The 22,535-nt window shown below is 42.7% G+C and overlaps 1 protein-coding gene across 15 annotated transcripts in view; it reads left to right on the top strand.

Annotated features, from left to right (window-relative positions):
- NEDD4L (NEDD4 like E3 ubiquitin protein ligase) overlaps window positions 1-21,503 on the top strand; it is a 289,888-nt gene extending 268,385 nt beyond the window's left edge. For all 15 annotated transcript variants that reach the window (XM_063128205.1, XM_063128204.1, XM_063128209.1 and 12 more), the window contains 10 exons: window positions 398-519; window positions 3,440-3,510; window positions 4,993-5,088; window positions 9,211-9,284; window positions 12,354-12,414; window positions 13,843-13,902; window positions 15,991-16,098; window positions 16,358-16,454; window positions 18,091-18,163; window positions 21,041-21,503. In XM_063128205.1, the coding sequence (XP_062984275.1) occupies window positions 398-519; window positions 3,440-3,510; window positions 4,993-5,088; window positions 9,211-9,284; window positions 12,354-12,414; window positions 13,843-13,902; window positions 15,991-16,098; window positions 16,358-16,454; window positions 18,091-18,163; window positions 21,041-21,143 (865 nt within the window). In that variant the 3' untranslated portion in view covers window positions 21,144-21,503. The remainder of the gene's footprint in view (window positions 1-397; window positions 520-3,439; window positions 3,511-4,992; window positions 5,089-9,210; window positions 9,285-12,353; window positions 12,415-13,842; window positions 13,903-15,990; window positions 16,099-16,357; window positions 16,455-18,090; window positions 18,164-21,040) is intronic.
- Window positions 21,504-22,535: the final 1,032 nt, after the last annotated feature.

The raw sequence follows: 22,535 nt of genomic DNA, 5'->3' as shown, positions 1-22,535 counted from the left end.
CTCGTGGTTGAGATCTCTGTTCATTTTGCGCAAAGAGGAAAATTGCTCAGAGCAAACACGATCAAATTTGAAAGCTGTGCAAAAAACCCTCACATTTGCATAAATTCCCCCCATAGACTGAAGTGTGAAATGACACATTTTTAAATGTGCAATTGTAAACTGTTTTCCCGTCAAAATTTGCGTATTTTTGAACACAAGCAGATGTCCGAAAATTTGCAAACATTTTTGGAGAACACATTCTACTGCTTGCGCTCATGTTTGGGGTTATGAACAGGCCATGCTTACATGTTTTGCAAGCAGAAACAACGTTCTAGCTGTTTGTTAGGCAGAAAATGGAAATCAAACATACGTGATGCCAATTTCTATTTCTTTCCATTTTCTTTCTTTTTAAATTAAGGGACAACTATACTCTTCAGATCAATCCTAATTCAGGTCTTTGTAATGAAGACCATTTGTCTTACTTCACCTTTATTGGACGAGTCGCTGGACTGGCAGTGTATCATGGGAAGCTTTTAGATGGTGAGTTATATGGGAATGTGTGACCATAAAAGTATGTCATAACATTGCTTAAAAGCTATAGTGCCCCCAAATGGTGTTCTTTTCCTGTTTTACAATCACACTGCATAATGCTGACTTTTTCTTGGAGTAAAATACAAGGAGTGATGCAGATAGTTCAGAGGTTCTATGAGTAGTAATATTTTTCCTTCCTATAAATGTCATGTAAAAGCAATGAACTTATTAAGGTAGTGCTGCAATTGTGTAAAAATGCCACTGCTGTACCAAATTGATGATCCCCTCCCCCCATGTGCCACTGTTGAAAATCTGTCGTCTGTTCCTGGAGTGCACCTGAAGATAATCTGAGCTACATTCCTCACCTCTTTTTTCCTGAGCTGCGTTTACAGAAGTATTTTGAAGTCTCTGCAAGAATAACCAAAACTTTGTGCTAGAATGTAAATTTTACATGCCTCTCCGTTTCTATCCTGCCATTGTATGCATGACCACTGACAGGGAAGCAGAATGGCCTTGCTCTCAATTGTTTAACAGTTCTGTAGAAGACAGAGGCAGCGATCAGACAACACAATAACCAACGGTGGTTTAAGTAGTCAACTGTTAGTTGAATAGTCAACCGTTGGTTATTATGTTGGCTTTTGGGAAAAACCACCCCACGGTTGACTATTTTCCCAAAATAACCAAAAGAGAAAAACATCGTTATGCAGAGTTGACTAGTCGCACAACCGTTAATTAGCGTATTGTCTGTCGGGCTCCGTAGACTATTTCGCCCCATTGAGCAGTGTTTGACAGTAAGCAAGCATTCTTGGGACTTCTGAAGATGGTCCTGCTATGCCGGTTTGCACAGAATTACTAACTTGTTCCTCCCTGACAATAGCAAGGTGTCTTTTCTCCACATTTTGCATCTGCTGCTAATAGCCTTCGTTGCAGAATGAAATTCTAACAAATCATTCCAACAATAAAAAATGACAGGCAATTTGAAGCTGGCAGTGATCAGCTGAAATCGGTGCCGAAGCATCTTTTAAGCTTAGATCATCCACAATAGAATTTTTTACATTTTTGAAGCCATTGTACTCTTGAATATTGCTGTAATAAAGGTTATTCCATACTTCCAAATTTGAAGAAGAAAAGGATTGCTGTTCTTTCATGCAGTGTGAGGTAGCTTGTTCATTGAATCTTTGCTCACACGTAATAGAACTCACTCCTAATAGAAATGGTTCACACCCTTAAGAATCTTCTAAAAAGGCAACTTCATTGAGGTTTTCTGGCATGTACATTTTGTAAGCCATTTAATCAGTTTAGAGCCAGCCAGGTAATCAATATTTAATCTGTTGACTGCTTTACTTTTAGCTGCATTAAGTCCGTATATCACGCTGGAATGGAGTTTGTGCAAATAATCAGACGCTGTGCATTTAGAACAGAAATACTTCCCTTCCCTGACTGTGTTCGGGAAATGTAATGGCTACAGTACTGGACATGGATTAAGGAGACCCAAGTTCAAATCCCCAGTCACCAATAATGCATACTGAGTGAGCCTGGGCCAGTCACTGTAGCTCAGTTCAATTATCGCAGTTAACCACATCATTTCAAACCCAATCCGTGATTTGTGCTTCCAAACAGTCCAACAGATCAGAGGGAGTTTTGCTGCTTATCTACTTTCATTTTCTGTTTGGTCAGCACTGCCATCACAGTGGTTTGTCAATTTGGACAATATGCCATATAATTACCACAAACCATAGTTTCAGATTCTTTTTTGAAACTAGGGCTGTGCGCAACTATGGTTCTGGATCTGCATTCCAGTCTGAAGCGGGGCGCTTCGAACTGCTTCAGTCCAAATACGAAGTGGTTCCAGAATGGTCCAAAGGGGGTCAGAGCAATCCAAACCACTTCGTTGGATTTCAGACAGCCTGGATGTCCAGCCTCGCACCCACCTTTCCCAGGCACCCATCAAGCAACACACCCCAGATGAGCCCAACGAGCACGCAATCCCCCTGTTAGTGCCCACAGCTGTCTGCCTCTTCAAGGGAGTCGCCATTTTCTTTTAAAATGGCACCTTTTCTATTTCTTTAAATCAAATCCTGTACAAATGGCAGCTGGAAGGCAGCCATTTACACAACATTACAGGTATAAATGGGCAGCTTGCACACTCGTTGGTGTGTGAGTGAGAGCAGCTGCTCTACGGGCCCCTGGGAACCCTCTGCGTCCAAATGATTCGGATGTCCGCATCTCGCTTCAGCTCTGGATCCAAAGTGTATCAGACTGGGTCTGATGCAGGCCAAGGTGGATCGTGGCCACTTTGGAAGCTCCCGAAGCGGGTTGGGGGTTCATGCACAGCTGTGTTTGAAACCATTGGTGGTCAACATGGGTAACACAACAAACCCTGTAGTTAAGCTTCCTTAATTTCAGTTTGTAGTTCAAAATATCTGGAGGGGGCAAACTGTGCCATTTGGGGTAATGATAAAAGCTAAACATATGCACTTGATTCTGGCAAGATGAATTGTACACACTGAAGTTTACACTCCATTATTCAAGAGCAATCTTGGGGCAAAGGATTGGGGAAATAAATACTCTGATGTTGCTGATGGAGAGCAGATGAGAGCAATGCAGTTTCAGGGATAACAGTACTCTTGACCAGGATACTTCCAAAAGGTTAATGCTATGCGTGTTGTGTATAACAGCTTTTGCTTTCACTTCGGGGCATCAACTCACCCGGTAGGTTGTTAATCCCTATTCACTGTCCTGTGGCTCCACAGTGATTGCTTGACTATCTAATGACTATTGGTGGTGACAATTTTTAAATTTTGCTGGATCGTCCTTGTCTTTCATTGACAGTGATGTTTTTCGCTTTGACAATATCCTCCCCTTATTATATTGTTCTTGTGAGAGATACCCATTTTAATTAAACTTTCCTACTTGGTTTTGTGCACAGGTTTCTTCATTAGGCCTTTTTACAAGATGATGCTGGGGAAGCCAATAACCCTGAAAGACATGGAGTCAGTGGTAAGTGAACACTGAGAAGCTTATTAGTGTGTTCAATTATGCACATTTCTTCTTCTCTGGGGAAATTATTAAATGCCAATATTCCCTGGAAGCTTCACGGTTTCAGGCACTATGAAATCTGGGGACAAATGTGCTGCTTAGATTTTATGTTTTAATTCTTTAATGTAGCCATTTTTGCCCACCAAAGTAGCAATTTGAAGGCCTGAATGCAATTAGCTTCAACAGGAAAAGAAAGATTAATGCAATTATTTTTGGTAGGGTTTTTTTAATTGTTTTTTTATTTAATAATTTATTCTTTGAAATTGAAAATTTGACAGCTGCCTCAAGCAGTTCTGTTACAGAAAACATAAACACGCTGGGTTTTATTAAATAAATGTAAGGTTGTTTTAATAAAGGGTGAAGGTAATCATTGTGCTTAAGCTGAAGAGATTGTTATGTGTATTGGTACCTGTTAGAGCAGCCTTTCCCTACCAGGGGTCTTTCCACATGTGTCAGAATACAACACCCAGCATCCACCAGCCCACAGAAAGGCAAAGTTAAGTAGAATAAAAGGTCTGGTAAAGAGGGGAGAAGACCTGGGGAAAGATATGGGTGAACATTCATAGGTTTTTTCTCATTTTCAGTGTATAGAGATGCCATAAACAAAATGACTTAAGCATGGAGCTTGGTATATAGGCTTGCCATAAATGTTGGTAGGCATCACATTTTTGTTATTGATGATATGTAAGGGTTCCTTCTAGTCAAGCATTCTGTACAAACAGTGGTCAACCAGGAACCCATAAGCAGGACATGGGTTCAACAGCACCCTCCCACCCATTTTCCCCAGCAACTGGTGTACATACGCTTACTGCCTCTGATACTGGAGGTGGCACACAGCTGTCAGGACTAGTAGCCATTGTTAGCCTTCTCCTCCAGGAATTTATCCAACTCCCCTCTTTTAAAGCCATTCAAATTAATGGCCATCACTACATCTTCTGGCAATGAATCCCATAGGTTAATTATGCACTGTGTGAAGAAGTAATTCCTTTCATCTCTCCTGAATTTCCCACTAATCAGCTTCATGGGATGACCCCATTGTGTTCTAGTATAATGAGAGAAGGAACTCGTTCATATATGGCAAGCTAAGATACATCTACTTGTCCATTGGTGGGCTGTGAACCCTTAACATATTTAATGGTAAATGAAGCTAGAAAAGGATCACTTCAGAAAAAACAACGTGTAAGAATAAGAGAAAGGATTCACCTGATACATTCACGTGGTGGCTATCCTGTGATCACCATGTTGCATTCCCATTGAGAGCACATGATCAGAGGACCAGCCTACCAATGGTTAGTCTACCATTGGCTTGCTGTGAGACATTTTGAGAATACTGTATGTATGCCAAGAGCATTGACCTAAGCGAAATTAAGTGGAGCATATCTTTTAACGGATATGTTGTATTTTCAAAAAGTGATTAATGGGAAGCAATGGTGTTTCCTGTAGGATAGTGAATACTACAACTCCTTGAAATGGATCCTGGAAAACGACCCTACAGAGCTGGATCTCATGTTTTGCATAGATGAAGAAAACTTCGGCCAGGTAGGTAGAAGTTACTCCAATAGATTGCTTTCATTGTTCGCTAAGATGTTGGCCTGTATGTAGTACAAACTTAGCATAGACTTTCATGAGCACATTTAAACTTAAAGTCATTTTGTGATTTATTTATTTTTACATATATACATAAAAAAATGTTGCCCCTAATATTTCAGGTTCCGTTGTTTTTTTTAAGATAAATTGTTAGAGCTTTTATACAACCTGAACAAAGAACAATTAACAAATTTAAATGAAAACTGGACTTTGCAGGATTTTCAGGACTTGACTTGCATTTTGATGAGATTAATAATGATTTTAAGAAGGTGTTTTCTGCTGTATCTGAGTTCTTGATCTACAAAGTTTTCATAATTTAAATTGGCTTTGTTTTAACTTGGCTTCTAACACAAACTCTAGGGAGTTGTTTTGCTTTTTTCTGAATCATCCTCTTCCTGAAGGGTCTTCCATACATGACACACAAAACATGAAAGGAGCTCGCCTACTCCTATGGGTTGATTCCAATGTTAGTCTAACCTAAATCTCATTCATTTCAATACGTCTACTCTGATTAGGATTAATATTGGGTGCAACCCAATGTCATGTATGAAAATGGCCTTGAGGAGTAACCCTCAAGTTGATACTATCTCACCATCCATGTTCCTGTGAACCAGCTTTGGTTTGAGAAAAGCATTAAAAGATGTGCTCTCCTTATCGAATAAGAGCATCAGTCACAGCTGATTAAACCTATTGTTTTCCAAAAAGAGGCTATTATACAATCCTTATTGGGGGAAATGTTACGGTTGCAAGTGAGGAAAAAGAGGTATAGTATTAATCTCGTCAGAGCGTAGGAAAGCATCTGCCAAACGTTCAGATGAAGGCCTCTTTGTAGAAGACTGGTGTGAGTGGTAGATGTACATCAGTGAAATGTTTTTGCATCGCTTCTGCCTTGCTTTGCAGTTGTGTTCTCCAGATAATGAAGTTTTTAGTGCTTTCAAGAGAGTACCAAATTTCTTTCAAAGGGTTTCAAGAACTAACCAACCACTGCAATATTTTGAGAGCCTTCCTTTTAACAGTGGAGGCGTTCTACAGTCTTTTGTAGAAATGCAGCCTGTGAAAAATGTTGTTGGATATCCCTGCTCACACTAAGGGAATGATTTGACATATCTTTGCATGTTGAGGACAGAAATACCATACTTGGTCATCCTGGACCACCGAAGGTGTTGGGGTCCAGATACCTATATACTTGAGTTCTGGCTTAGTTTGTTCAGATCATGAGGTTCCTGGTACAAATAATACAAATCTACAATTTTGTATTTTACTTTAAAATAAATTACCATAATAAATTTTATTTTTGACTACTTAACCTGAATTTTCCCATAATGACCAGAGAACATTAAAAAAAATTGTAGCAAACAGAAGCACTTGTTTGTTAACTTTGGGTTTCCCAGAACTTTTATTTTATTTTCATCAAGGGCTGAAGTGAAAACCTTGTCCAAATGGATTCCTGCTACTAGACGTGAGAAGACAAAATCCTAACAATTTTTTACTTGTTTGCAAAATTAGACGTGTACTGACAGATCTTATAGTGTACCTGTAGCCTTCAACTCACCCACTTTAGAGAAGTTTTAATTGGCTTTAATGGAGGAACTAATTGGGTTGTAGATTGCAATCTAAAGCATGTATCTACAGGTGCATGATATGCAAACCAGTGAAGCGTACCACCAAACGTTCCATAAAGATAGCTTACAGCTAAGTGAGCAAGTCAAAGGCAGACCAACTTGCCTTCCTTGTTTTGCTCTCTTTTCTTTTCTTTTTTTCCCATTGGCCCCAAATTCCTTTGAGGTTCTTGGGAAGATAAACAGACACACATGACATTTGGAATCTGTACTGACTCCCCGTACACCATATTTCCCCCCTTCTGCTTAGAGAAATGGTATTTCATTTGGCTTGTTTGTCCTGTCTGTGCTACTCTCGTATCCTCCAGACACAATCTCGTGGCTTTGTTTCTTCTGTGTGGTTTCTCTAGGCTAATTATTGCTGAACTCTTGCACATTAGATTTAGCTTTTGTTAGTCTGCTACTTCCACCATAATCCTTTGCATCATTTTCCTTCTCGTGCTTTTAAGTGGCTCTTATAATATTTTTGTGGTCCTAATAACGAATGACTGAGATGCAACGCATCGTATTGTGTTCACATTTCTTCTAAGCTGTTTTGCCATGTGGTGTTCCTCTCCTCCCTTCCTAGTTGAATATATTCTGGTAGAAAGTGTTCATACAGGCAGTACAGTAAATTAATCTCTTTTCCAGTTTGCTTGGGGTTGGGGAGTTCTTTGTAAAGAAACCAGTCCACATTTTCCTTTAATTCTGCTATATTTGACATTCAGTCCTCACTGAGCATGGGTGGGAGATGAGCTTTTATTTTTAAAGCATGACACATTTTCTCAGATGTCTATCTAGTGGGTAGCCTCAAAATACTGCTACTGCACCATCTCCATTTGTTTCAAATGGTTTAGTTTTGATAATAGTGAATAGTAGTGCCAGACTTGACAAAACAGACGTTAGCTTGTCTAGGAGAAGGGGAGCAGTGTCTGTACTCTTGATTCTTGCCTTTACCTTGACCTTATTTCTGTTTGTCTTCTGTCAGATCTCTCAATGCCAGGTGTGTCTTTTTATACTGGGAACAGTAGTAATTTAATCATAGAATTGTGAAAAATAGAAGACTGGAAAGGGACCTGTAGAGCTCTCTGTATCCATGATGGGTGATATAAAGATGCTATCTTTATGGGCATGTCTACACCTTAGGGTGTAAAGAGAGGGAGGGAGGGGGGAGGATCGCAGACTTACTTGCGTCTGCGATCCTTCCCCAGCATCTTGATGGCCACATAACATCCCGGAAGGAAAGGGGGATGTCGCAACTGCCTTTTTTAAAAAAATGGGAGACGGAGCACAATTGCACTCCACTGTAGAAGTTGTTTTTTTAGTAGAAAAATAGCCAGTAGGGAAAGACTTGGGGCACAATCCTGTTGACACAGAGGAGAGCCAGGATCTCTTCTCGATCATCTCAGAATGCAGGACATGGGATTATAGGCTCAAGTTACAGGAAGCCAGATTCTGGCTGAACATCAGGGAAAACTTTCTGACTGGAACCAATTACCCAGGGAGGTCGTGGGCTCTCCCACACTAGAGACCTTCAAGATGCAGCTGGACAGCCATCTGCCAGGGAAGCTTTAAGGTGGATTCCTGTATTGAGCAGGGGGTTGGACTCGATGGCCTTATAGCCCCCTTCCAACTTTTCTATTCTATGATTCTGTGATTGCACTCTTGATGATCAGAAACCCCTGAACTCTGAGGCTTCCAATCATCCAATGCAAGGCAGATGGAGCAGTGGAGGTGTACCTCCCGTCCAACAATGGCCCTTCAAAAGGCAAGGGAAGGAGGCTGGAAAAGGCTCAGAGTAACTCATATCCTGGCCTCTCTGGTCTCCTCTTCTCCCCACCCACTGCAACTTGTGAAAACTTCTTGGGGCAGGAACCTTGCTTTATTTTTGTTTTAAATTACATTACTCTGTAAGGCTGCCATGTGTGTTGGGAATACTAAATAAATAAATAAATATCTGCCTCAGTCACCAGAGGCATTTGGCGGCCTTGCAATTTGATTCTTTATTTTTTGGCTTGCCAGAGCCAATTACGTTGGTACTCTTGATGCCTTTTATCCTGGGACCATTGCTGAGCAGCTGTATCAGATCTGAAGAGATGCCAAATTGTACAAGTATTTCGAAAACACGGAAAAACCCATAAGCATCCACATCCCCACTGAACACTGTTAATTCCTTTATAACTAAGCAGATGACACACACCAATCTGCCTTGCTAATGAAACGTGGTGCCAGATTCTGATTTTTCAATTACCTTATATCAGTTCACCCTTCCTGAAGTTATCTCTAAGTATGAAACATCTTGACAATCGAAATGCAACTCTTCATAGGCATGTTGACCCAGATATCATGTAAGGAACATTAAAATTGCAGAGTGCTTATTCATTAGAAAAATAATACAATATATTGGTATCTCCTAACTGAAACATGTTCCTACAGAATAGGTAATGATTTTTCTTTCTTTTTTTTCTATTCATAGACATATCAAGTTGATTTGAAGCCAAATGGATCAGACATCATGGTCACAAATGAAAACAAAAGGGAATATATTGAGTATGTGTATATATTTATTCGGTTTAACGTTTATCAATTTTAGCTGTTCGGATTTTCATTGGACGTCAAAATGACTTCGATAGAAAGCAATTGTAAATCCAGATATCACAGCTCCATAATTAGGGTTTGTTGTATAAGGAAGTTAATAAGAAAGCAAAGGATAAGTAGCTTACTCAATTCTCAAACAAATATGGAAGTTCTTATTGTAACAAGTCTCTTGACATGGAGGTGATGCATAATGCCAAAAAATTGAAATAGGAATGACTCCTCCCTAGCTGAAATTCATACATCTCCTAAAACTGGTTGAATGTTTACATTAGAGTAAGTGTATCTGAATAAGGTGCATAGTGGGGAGGGAGGTTAAAATCACCCTGCCCCCACACTAGAGCCCCAATCATTTGGTTGTTTTCTACTATAATCTGTTTGAAAGGGAACTGAAAGACCTGGGTTGAAATATCTGCGCTCCAGTGGTCTAGGCATGGAGGAAACTGATCGTTTTGTTTTCTCCCACATTTGAATTTTTTAAAATCTCAAATTCTTTCCATCCCATTTATGAAGACATTTGCAAATTTTGGTAAATTCTTATCAAAAAACCCACACAAATGAAATTCTCATTCATCTGCATCAGCCAAACCCAATAGATGTTATTTGCAGCATGGAGAAAACGTACGTGGTCCCCACCTGCAATGTAGCTTTTAAAGACAAGGACCTGTCAGAGAAAAAGAGAAGGTGATCCTAACTCAGCAACAGAAATCTGGTTGAATACACAGGGATTCAAACTCAAACTTTTAAGCACGAAGCTCTTGAAACCCTCCGCCTGGATGGATGAATCTGTTAGTTTCAGTTTCACTTTCCCTCCACATGGTTTTTTTTTACTTGCAAGTTATTTGCATGCCATTTATTTGGGGGTGGGGGGAGTGAATTCTGGTAAGTTATTATTTAAAAGAACAACTGAATGAAATTCTCACCCATTCCCACAATGGACTCACTGGGCTGGTTAACCCAATTGCAGGGTGGTTGCCCTTGTTGGCCAGTTTTGCATAATTACCCTTACCGGTGCTGCTTCTCATGTCATGTGAACCCAGTGAGGATGGTTTATTAGGGTGGGTAACAAACCACTCCGAACCCAGGGGCTTGTGGGAGGTGTTATCTGCCCCAGCCGGCATGCAGTCCGCACATGCAGGTTGTTAAACAGGCCACACTGGTTTGTTAACCACCCTGCGATCATCTGGGTAGTCACGGGCAGAACACTGCATGCCATGCATCTCCCATTGAAATCAATTGTAACAGTTTTGCTTTTAACGGAGCTTTAGCTGTGGTTTCTCGTGTTTAAAATTACCTATGTCACAGCGTTGTTGTGAGGATTTAAATATGTCAAGGATTTGAAATGGCACCATGGATTTTAAATTAATTTATATTTATAAAAAAAAATACCTTGGAGTCTAAATTTTGACTTTCAAGCATCTAAGAGGCCAAACTGCATTAGAGTTCTGTGTAACTTTCCCTGTTTTGTTTTGTTTTAAATGAAAAGCAGCATCTGGAGGCTTTTATCAGGAGAGGAGTAGTGTGGAACGGGAGGATATATTTTTTAGTAGAAAAATAGCCAGTAGGGACACAATCCTGTTGACACAGAGGAGGGCCAGGATCTCTTCTCGATCATTCCAGAATGCAGGACAGGGGATAATGGGCTCAAGTTACAGGAAGCCAAATTCTGGCTGAACATCGGGAAAAACTTCCTGACTGGAACCAATTACCGGGGGAGGTTGTGGGCTCTCCCACACTAGAGGCCTTCAAGATGCACCTGGACAGCCATCTGCCAGGGATGCTTTAAGGTGGATTCCTGCATTGAGCAGGGGGTTGGACTCGATGGCCTTATAGGCCCCTTCCAACTCTACTATTCTATGATTGCACTCTTGATGATCAGAAACCCCTGAACTCTGAGGCTTCCAATCATCCAATGCAAGGCAGATGGAGCAGTGGAGGTGTACCGCCCATCCAACAATGGCCCTTCAGAGGGCAGGAGAAGGAGGCTGGAAAAGGCTCAGGGTAACTCATATCTTGGCCTCTCTGGTCTCCTCTTCTCCCCTTTTTCCCCTCTCCGAGGTCGCTTTTCTGACCTCAGAGGGCAGCTGGCATGATTCTGCCCACCCACCCCCTGCTGGGAAGGGGAGGGGAAGTCACATTTTGCCCTCCTGAGATCTGACCACTACCTCCAACCTTCGAGGGGAGAATCCCTAGTATCCTATGGCCCCCCGAGACAATTTCTAGGGGCCATAGGATTGCTACTTTAAGCACTTACCCACTCTTCTCCACTCCAGTTGGCATCCTGTCCAGCTGTAACTTGCATTCAAGAGGCAGCTGGGCAGCCATCTGCCAGGGATGCTATGATGTGGATTCCTGCATTGAGCAGGGGGTTGGACTTGATGGCTTCATAGGCCCCTTCCTAACTCAACTATTCTATGACTGCTTTTTGTTAAAAAATAAAATGTGGGAAAGTGACATGGAACTCGGTATGGTGTGAAGTTTGGCCTTAACTCTGAAGTACAGGAGTATTCATTTGTGGCGCCTCAGCTGAGGCAGTTTTTAAATAAAGAGATTAATTAAGCCAAACACAGTAAAAGAGGCTATCATCTCCATAGGAACTACAAGATTGATTCCATGGGATCTCTGCATGGCACCCCTCTTCTTAATATAAAAAGGTCATCTGTGAAACACTTTAAAGCATATGGGCAAAGCTATTTAAATGTCAGGCCATGAAGTGAATCTGAGTTCCCTTTGAATTGCTCTTTTGTGCTCATCAGTAATTTTCCTTAACCATCTCCTCAGTCTCCCCAAGGAAATCTGAGGAGTTAATGAAAAGCCACAGACATTCATGAGCTCAGCACATACGGGAATGGAAGGGGAACGGTTGTGTTTGCCTCGTTTGTTCTGTTTGCATATTATCACAGTTCGATGAAAGATTATTGAAGCTGTAAATGGGAAGCCGGAAGAAACATTAGGGTGATTAAGAGATTTAAATGATCTCTCATTTCTTCTAATCAAAGTGTTGTTTTTCTTTGTCTGTTGTAGCTTAGTCATCCAGTGGCGATTTGTCAACAGGGTTCAGAAGCAAATGAATGCATTTCTGGAGGTAAGCTGCTTCATTAGCCTCTTGCTTTAATGTTTTAAATAGCCTATATTTTATGAACATAAATTGTTTTAAATTGATGGCTTTTTAGCAAGAACCAGCAGTATAAATATAAGTAGCACATAATAATGGTGTGGTCTTCTGCTGCATGGTCTGTATATATTGGGTCTGTGATAGATTTTGCTTTTCTTACTGAAGAGTTAAGCAGGCTTCCAAAGTATGCATCAAAGCATTGTCAGCTGGGGATGGCGACAGCCGACAGAAAGCTCTGGCGTGGGCTGGTCCATGAAGTCACGAAGAGTCGGAAACGACTGAATGAATAAACAACAACAACAATATCAATGAAGTCTGAAAATCCAGGCCACAATCCACTTAGCATCCCCCCACATATACTTATAGGCACAACTGTTCCATAAAGCCATCTCCCTTCCTCATCTCTCTGCAAATTGGGGCAGAAGAGGGACTGTTAGCTAGCTATGCAGGAGTTGCAGACTGGCCTTCTGCTCTCAAAATGGCTAGCAGGGTGCAGTTTGCATGCAGATGAGGAACAGGAAGGTGAGAAGAAGACCATGCCATTGAGCACGATGCCGTGTTTGCACTCTTGGAACCAGTGGGAGTGATAGAGGGTAAATATTTAAAGAGATAAAGATGCCTAATTTGTAGTACCTTGTTAGGAGCTGTGCTTGTTTTCATTCATGTTAAAGGTAGTCATTGAAAATCGAGCTATAAGGTTCTTCATACACTTCTTTGGCTACTTATACTAACATTTCAATTTTGGAAAGGGCATCATTTCGTCCCCAGACATGTTCCTCAAGTCCTCTCAGGCCTTTCAATATTACAAAAAGGTCTGTCCATTCGTTCTCTTTCCCCTAACAAGCCCGAGAAATAAACCAACGTTTAACAGGTTGTTTAGCCGCTCCGGCTTGCAGCAGGAGCGATTGAGCAGTGTGAATTGTGGTTTGCCATGACATGCGAACCAGGCCATTGGCTATTTCAGCAGATGCAAAAAGCAGGGCTTTTTTTCCTTCCAGGCCTCCAGGCTTCTGTATATTGCAGCAGTGGCAGCGTGAATAACTCTGGGATGGAGCTGGAGGATGTTTCTGTCCACCCATGGTGCCCGTTCTGGGATGCTCTCATAGCAGCTCAGTTTGTTTGTTTTCTTTCACTTCGTTGCTGTGTACTTACTTGGCGCTAAGAAATAAAGACTTTGCTGAAGTTTTAGAAGGAAACCAAAGATCTCTAAATTAGAAGCTCCTGGCTGCAATTTTTCTCTGGATCGATGTGTTTCTCGCCTGAACTGTTTTGTAAATTTAAGAAAACGTAGTAAGCTGCAACGTTGAGACTTGTTGATGGGAATTTGAATTCAGATTCATTAAAGAATGTGTTTGTGCTTTTTTCTCTCCTCTCCCCACTTCCCCACCCCGGTTTCAGGGTTTCACAGAACTCCTACCTACTGACCTAATTAAAATTTTTGATGAGAATGAGCTGGAGGTTAGTTGCCTTTATTTTTTATCATCCTTTACTCTCACAAACAGCATTTTCTAGAATATTCACACAACAAGTGGTTGTGGTGTTCAGTGTGTGTGGGGTGAGAGGTGGGATTATGCTGACACATATTTGGCAAGGTGCGTCATCATGTACAGCAGCCAAGCAATTCCTTTGGCTTTCATGGGGCTTCTTTCCATGCAACAATACATGAGCACGCGCTTCAAAGAACCTCTAGTCCAGCCATGCGCTAATGCAACACGTTTTCATTTTCCTAATATATCAAAAGAAAATCATGTAGCCCAATCTTATAATTGTTTACTGAGAAGGAAGTCCCATTTAGTTCATGGGATTGCAGCCTTACCCACATAACATAAATATCATTTTCATTTATGTCTTCGGATTATTTTTTTTCCTAAGCTTTTCTTTTTAAATTTTTCAAAATGTTTACAGAACATTTAGCAAATTTACAGTACAGTCTTCTTTTAATAATAATAATAATAATAATAATAATAATAATAATAATAATAATAATAATTTATAAAGTACATAAAATACTGATTAAAAACATGGTATACACTGTTTAAAAACACCCTAAAAGCATCCTAAAAACATACTAAAAGTATCCTAAAATTCCACTGGATAGGCCTGCCGGAAGAGATCAGTCTTGATAGGTTTCTTGAATGCTAAAAGACTGTCAACCTGATGAGTCTCCTCCAGCAGGCCATTCCACAGTCTAGGAGCAGCAGAAGAGAAGGTCCTCTGGGTAACAGTTGTTAATTCCACAGGCTGTAATCCTATACCCATTTACCTGGACAGAAGTCCCATTGAACTCAATAGAACCTACGTCTGAGTATATGTGTATAGGGTTGTGTTGTTAGGTATTGATTTACAGTGCAGTCCTCAGAAGTTCAGTGGGTGCTTACTTGGGAGTAAGATTGCAGCCTTATCCATTGGTGCGGCCATCGTAGATTATTGATTACTTCCAACAAAGATTATTGTTTCCAGTATTAGGATTAAGTGAACCACTGTTAGTACATAAATCTAGTGAATAAAGGAAAAGGGTGAAATCGAAATGAAGGGCATTGCTTCGATTGTAAGCCATTATTTCAAATGATAAATTGCCTTGAGTGATTTGGCCGAAAGAGTAAATAAATGTAATAACTAAATAATAATGTATACTCAATTGTCCTCCCTTTCTTCTCCAAAAATGTAGTAGGAAATGTTTCAACAATGTAGATTGCATTAGGCTGGAAAGTCAAACACACTTACTAAGGAGTAAGCCTGTTGAACACAGTGGGTCTTACATTTGAGTAAAACATGGGTTTGTTGATATTTACTTTTTGTCTCTTAGTATACAGTCTTACCTGTTTCTTACATATCACTAAATTGGTCCTGGAAACACATGTGAAAATATTTTAGATATTGCACGTTTGTAGAATCAAGCCTTGTGTGGCGCAGAGTGGTAAGCAGCAGTTACTGCAGCCGAAACTCTCCCCAGGGCCTGAGTTCGATCCCAGCGGAAGCTGGTTCTCAGGCAGCCGGCTCAGGTTGACTCAGCCTTCCATCCTTCCCCCAGCTAGCTGGGGGTAACTGCGACTGGGGAAGGCAATGGCTACAAAGTCTGCCAAGAAAATGTCAGTGAAAGCAGGCGTCCCTCTAGGAGTCAGCAGTGACTCAAGTGCTTGCACGAGAGGTTCCTTTCCTTTCCTTAGAATCCAGCCTGTTGTTGTCATTAGGCACGATTTTGTATAAGCCTGTATGTATCTGCTAGTAGAAATTCTGCAAGAACTTTAGCAGAAAGAAGGAAAAAGAACCTTCATCTGTATGTACTTTTCTCTATTTCCTTAACAAGACTCACAAAAAACAAAGGTTGCCATGCTGGCCATAAGAAAAGTTCCAAAATCCAGATTAGTGTAATACATTTATTAGGCCAACCTTTTGTGATCTTTTGGTTATACGAATAGGGATTTCGGAACCTAATAAGACTGTTTTAACACAGCAGGGAACTTGGGATGGCAGACGTTGAGAAAGCAGCACATACGTTTACCGGTTGATTTCCATCCCTCAAAAGATGTTTCCTTTTTTTCACAGTTGCTCATGTGTGGTCTTGGCGATGTTGATGTCAATGACTGGAGACAACATGCAATCTACAAGAATGGATATTGTCCAAACCATCCTGTCATTCAGTGGTACTGGAAGGTAACACTGCAATTCTCAGTATAAACCCTGGGGTTTGTTTCCTCACTGCCTTCTTCCTGATTCTGTTTTCTAAGATAAACATTGATCTCTGGTGACTTTTTCATGTATATGAGTGTCCTTGAGGAGACCTCAGCCTGTTTCTCAGATTGCAATTGCAATTATAAAACCCCGATGTAAAAAGACTGAGCTTGTGTGTGAGAGAGAGACACACACACATCTTTAACGTATTCATAAGCTTCCATAACTATCTGTTTTACAGGCTGTTCTGCTGATGGATGCTGAGAAACGTATCCGACTGTTGCAGTTTGTAACTGGGACGTCACGAGTGCCTATGAACGGATTTGCTGAACTTTATGGTGAGTTAATCTGTGCAGGTGACTGAGATGCCTTCTGATGGTTTTTCTGAGAGCTTTGGACAGGATACTCTGGAAACGTTCTCAAAAAACTGAGTGGATGTATCCCCTCACCGAAAGTACAGCCCTGTGGAAAGATGGCTTTCGTTACAAACACAAGGGCGACATTTTAGCGTTAGCTAGCTTTCCACTTAGTTTGAGGTTCAGGATATAGACCAGGTTTTGTCACAAGGAACCTCCTTAAAGGAAACTGTTAAGGAGATCTCAGAGGAAGCAAAGCCTCAGGGCAGAATTACTCATCAGGTGGCAAACCCAAGTTGCCTGATAACTAGGGGTGTGCACGGACCCCCCCACTCCACTTCACTTTCAGATCCGCCATTTTCGGATCGGGCCACTCCGCCCCGCCCCCACTCCGCCTGTGCCCACTCCGCTCCGCTCGGAGCTCCGGATCCGGATCGGAGCTCCGTTTCCCCCCCCCATAGGGGGTGTTACCGGGCCCTGCCACCATCGCCGCCCATGCGGCGACGGCGGCAGAGCCCGGTAAGGGACCAAGGGAGAGGGGGACCTTACCTGCCTCCGTCTGGGGTCCGTCGCCATCTTCAATTGAGCCCGCGGTTCCACCAGGAAGTCTGGGCCGCTTGCGGCCCAGACTTCCTGGTGGAACCGCGGGCTCAATTGAAGACGGCGACGGACCCCAGACGGAGGCAGGTAAGGGAGAGGAGGGCGGGGGGGGTTACCGGGCCCTGCCGCTGTCGCCGCATGGGCGACAGCGGCAGGGCCCGATAAACCCCACTTACCTTTCCGGCGGAGCTCCGGATCGAGGCGAAGGATCCGCCTTCACCTCGATCCTCTCCGCCACGCTCCGCCGGCCCCCCAATCCTCTTCGCCTCCGCCTTAAGGGCAGGCGAAGCCCCCCGCTCCGCTCCTGCTTCTCCGGTCCGATTAGAAGCGGAGCACATCCCTACTGATAACCCTAATTTTGGGGAATTGTCAGGGAGAATCAGTGAGCAGGATGGGGGGGGGAGGTGTTAATCTATTACCAGCCCATTGATCATCCCAATCATACACTCCACTGGCTGTTTTAAACTAAATTTAGCATTTTTTAGGCCACTATTTACTGCTGAAATTCCTCAGCAAGCCACCAATTGTTTTGCCACAGCGGGCTGCACTTAAGGCCATGGGGGTGCACATGTGGCCCACATGTTGTGTGTTGCCCGTCTCGCAATGTGGTGGTAGCTCAACCCCATCAACCACCCACAGTGTTGGCTGCTCGTCCCATTGTGCAGGATGTGTTTTCGTGTGTTCCTGGCAGAGAGAGGGCTGGTCCCCTGGAGGAATCTAGCCTTGGGATGGTTTTCTCTGGCTCAAAGTGCTTATGACTTGACAGGCTTCGGGCGTGTATGGCGTTGGGGTCTGGGTTCAGTTTGCAGCCCTGGTTGTTCTCCCTTTCTCAGTCAGAGCAACCACCCACATTTGGTTCGCGGAAAAGCTGCAACCACATCTGGCCACAGCCCACACCCTCCCAGAAGCCGCACTTTGCAGTTCAGAGTCCTTGACGGAGACTGTAATAAGAGGCGATATTTCTGAGGAGTAGCTGATGTACATCTCTTCCATTCATGTGTTTCTACTCTTGATCCAGGTTCAAATGGTCCTCAGCTGTTTACAATAGAGCAATGGGGAAGCCCTGATAAGTTACCCAGAGCTCACACATGGTAAGTAATAAACAACAAGCATTAAATTATCGATGTATATTAAATTTGATATTATCCTTAGTCAAGGCTAAGGAAGCTCCCCTCCTCTATGTTTCTGTGTTACCTTTCATATGTTAGACTTGTGCATTAATGAATGCATAACGCAAATATGAGAACATTCATGATGTTGCTATAGGATCCAGACTTCATTTGAGTCGGGCTTGCCAAATTTGATTTGAAATGCCAGGAACGTTTAATAAGGGAATGTGCATGCGCAGAGTGCGTTCCCAATTTTTCAGTGCAATCTGTGGGATTCCTCAGCATCGTTGATGAAATTGTGAGCTACTAGTAAAAATGCTGATACGTTCTAAATCTCTCTGAATCAAGTTGACAAAATGCTCTCTGTGATGTCAAAGATGTCTGGCTAGGAAAGATTTAAAAATATTAAAATGAGTCAGTTCCATTTTTTGTTGTTAGTAATATTTCGGGGGGAGCTGTGGGGTTTTTTTTATTTAAAATTCTTATACCCCCACCCTTTCTTTTACCCCCACCTCCTCCTCTCCATTTTATCCTCACAACAACAACCCTGTGAGGTAGGTTGGATTGAGAGTCTGTGTCTGGCCCAAAGTCACCCAGTGGGTTTCCATGGCCGACTGGGAACTAGAACCCGGATCTCCCGACTCCCAGTCCAACACTTTAGCCACTACACCACACTGGTTGGGACCTGCTGAGGGCCCACACCCCAGCGGGGCCCCACTGACAAGAGCCCCCCGGAGTTGCTCCTCTTCACCATTGCAATCTGCCTGTTCTCCTGCCCCACAGACAATGGTGGTGGTGAGAATGAGGGGCAGTAAATGCCACTGGCTACTTGCTCACTGGCTTTCTGCAAGCAAGCGGTAGCAATGAGGAGGAAGAGAAGCTGGCGACCATGCTAATGGGAAGGTAGACTCGCTGAGGGAGGTCCATTGAGGGTGTCTTCCCCCAAGGCCCTCAAAAGCCTGGAATTGGCACTGCCTACATGGCTTTTCATAGTCATTCATATTCCATGCTAGAAGCTGTAGGTGCTGGCAAATCTTTCACCCACTCCCCAACCCTTGTGAATGTAAGTGGGGATTTTTCCCCTTAAGAGGCCAGGCCTGCTCCCTGTCCCAAAGCAAGGGGATTTTTCCCCAAGAGGCCAGGCCTGCTCCCTGTCCCAAAGCAAGGGGATTTTTCCCCAAGAGGCCAGGCCTGCTCCCTGTTCCAAAGCAAGGAGATTTCCCCCACAAAAGGCCAGGTCTGCTCCCTGTCCCAAAGCAAGGGGATTTTTCCCCATGAGGCCAGGCCTGTTCCCTGTCCCAAAGCAAGGAGATTTCCCCCCCCAAGAGGCCAGGCCTGCTCCCTGTCCCAAAGCAAGGGGATTTTTCCCAAGAGGCCAGGCCTGCTCCCTGTCCCAAAGCAAGGGGATCTTCCCCCAAGAGGCCAGGCCTGCTCCCTGTCCCAAAGCAAGGAGATTTCCCCCACAAGAGGCCAGGCCTGCTCCCTGTCCCAAAGCAAGGGGATTTTTCCCAAGAGGCCAGGCCTGTTCCCTGTCCCAAAGCAAGGAGATTTCCCCTCCAAGAGGCCAGGCCTGCTCCCTGTCCCAAAGCAAGGGGATTTTTCCCAAGAGGCCAGGCCTGCTCCCTGTCCCAAAGCAAGGAGATTTCCCCCCCAAGAGGCCAGGCCTGCTCCCTGTCCCAAAGCAAGGGGATTTTTCCCCAAGAGGCCAGGCCTGCTCCCTGTTCCAAAGCAAGGAGATTTCCCCCCCAAGAGGCCAGGCCTGCTCCCTGTCCCAAAGCAAAGGGATTTTTCCCCAAGAGGCCAGGCCTGCTCCCTGTTCCAAAGCAAGGAGATTTCCCCCACAAAAGGCCAGGTCTGCTCTCTGTCCCAAAGCAAGGAGATTTTTCCCCAAGAGGCCAGGCCTGCTTCCTGTCCCAAAGCAAGGAGATTTCCCCCACAAGAGGCCAGGCCATAGTTCTACTTTCATTCTACTATGAAAGAGGTATGAAACCGATATATAAAAGGCAGGAGCCACCCTACTGCTTTATAGTGGTATTGAAGTGCACTGCAGGATCTACACTATTGCTTTATAGTGGTACTGATGTTCACTGACAACTGTTGGGGCCCATGACACATCTACACCAAGCAGGATATAACACTATGAAAGCTGTATATGGTCTGTGTCAATGGGTCCCAACAATTATCAGTGCATTTCAATACCACTATAAAGCATTAGTGTGGCTCGTGCCTTTTATATACCGCTTTCATACCACTTTCATAGTGGAATATCCTGCTTGGTGTAGATCAGCCCAAAGTCAGGGATGGCATGTACCACAAATTATATAAGGGTGCAGGTGAAAGAACCCTTGATGGTGTGACTGATGTTGTTGGGTCCTGTGACAGTGTTGCCTGAATAGATGTGGGGGCAGAGTTGGCACATGGGTTTATTGCATGGTCTGGTCCCTCTGTCTGTGTCTCTGTCCTGTGTACTATTGCTGGTTAGCATCTGCTTCAGGTTGGGAGGTTGTCTGGAGGCCAGGAGTGCTCTGCCTCCCAAGGCTTGTGAGAGTGAAGTGTCTGTGCTGATGATTGGTTGGAGTTCACTGATGAACCGTTTCAGTGTTTTCAATTGGGGGCTGTAGGTGACAACCAGTGGTGTACGTCTCTTGGTCTGTCGTCCTTCCTGGGAATCTGTATGGCCCTGTCAATCTGCCTTTAAGGTTAAGGTGCTACTAGTGTTGGTGATCATCTGTCCAGTCGTGAAAGAGAAATAATGTGTTTGACAGAGCATTTGTGCAGTTGGAAAATTTGCTTTAAAAAACCCCTGTTGTGATGTCCATACAACTCTGTATTTATGACCCCTCTCCACTTCCATTTCAGCTTTAATCGCCTTGACTTACCTCCGTATGAATCTTTTGAAGAATTGCGGGAGAAGCTTCTCATGGCCGTGGAAAATGCTCAAGGATTTGAAGGAGTGGATTAAGATAGCACCTGTTCCTGATCATTCTGATTCTGATTCTGAAAACAAAGATTCTGTTCACAGCGCAAGTTCTGTGTGCACTTTCCGATTGGCCTGACAAGAACATTTTGCAAGAGACCATGGCGGAACAGTTGCACCGTGGTTGGTTCATGGAGCAAACTCTTGTACAGTGCAGATGTCTAAATCCAGCGATTGGAAGTAACTTTCTCTCACCTGTGGATAGTATTTCTGAAATTTTCCACGGCAAATTACCAACTGGTTGATGTGTACTCTGACTACATTTCAGCAGGACTTGTTCTATTTATGTCGTGCCTCTGTAGGCAAAAGCCCTTAATAAATGTTTTACATACTTTCTAATGACAATGAATGGAATTAATCATTTTACAGGTATAGTATTACAGCTCATGTTTACTTTTAAAAAATGATTTAGACATTTTCAGATTTTATTTCATTACAATTAAACAAAAACCTCATATACTGGAAAAATGAACTTATTTCTTTTAATTTGTGTAGATTTTATGCCAGTGTCATTTTATTATCAAAAGTCCCTTTTCTGTTGTTGTTTTTAGCCTCATGCCCTCTATCATTTAGGATCCTAGGAGCAACCTTTTGTAAGAAATGTTCTGCAGATTGGAAATATTATCAGAAAAAAAAAATACCGAATGCCTTTTAATTATGTGAACTGAACTTTCACAGACAACAGAGAGAAAACAGAATTAGCAATTTGGGTGTATAGTATTTTATACAAATCAACAGTTTATTTACAAGTTACCGGAGGATCGTAACATAACACAGCATGCCAAATCTCTCATTCAATAAAGAAATCGCATCACTATTCCTTAATAATATTTATATGTATTATAGCTCTTTTGGTGATGGGGTTGGCATTTATTGTCATAAGGGGAAAATGCTTAATCCTGTTGCTTACCTTTGTATAGTGACTGTTTTACTAATTCTCTACTCTTTGCAAATGAAGGCATTTTGAATGAATCCTGGCTGTGCTTGATCTGGGGGTTGTAGAAACCAGATCCATGCAATCTCCTGTTTGTATGCATTTGCTAATGATATCTAAATAATAAGGATTCCCCCCCCCCTTTATTTTTGACTGCACCGATTCTAGAAGCACTTTATGTACCACATGGAGCTCATATCTTCATCTTTTTTTAATCATAAATATTAATGTGATGATATACCTTATCCCTGCCCATGTCTTTTTGGTGCAATATCTTCAAGTTGTGAATTCAGCGGCTGACAGAGTAAAGCAAACAAACCTATAGAGCTGAAATTGGAGACACTGATTGTACTTTGTGGGGTGGGCTATGTTTTTATTATTATTATTATTATTTTCCCTGACCAAGGTTTATTTAAAATACACAGTTATCTAGCCGCTTTTGT

The sequence above is a fragment of the Elgaria multicarinata genome, chromosome 6, assembly GCF_023053635.1.
Source record: "Elgaria multicarinata webbii isolate HBS135686 ecotype San Diego chromosome 6, rElgMul1.1.pri, whole genome shotgun sequence".
NCBI lineage: Eukaryota > Metazoa > Chordata > Lepidosauria > Squamata > Anguidae > Elgaria > Elgaria multicarinata.
Note: the sequence above shows the minus strand (reverse complement) of the source record. Positions and strands in the feature narration are given on the sequence as shown.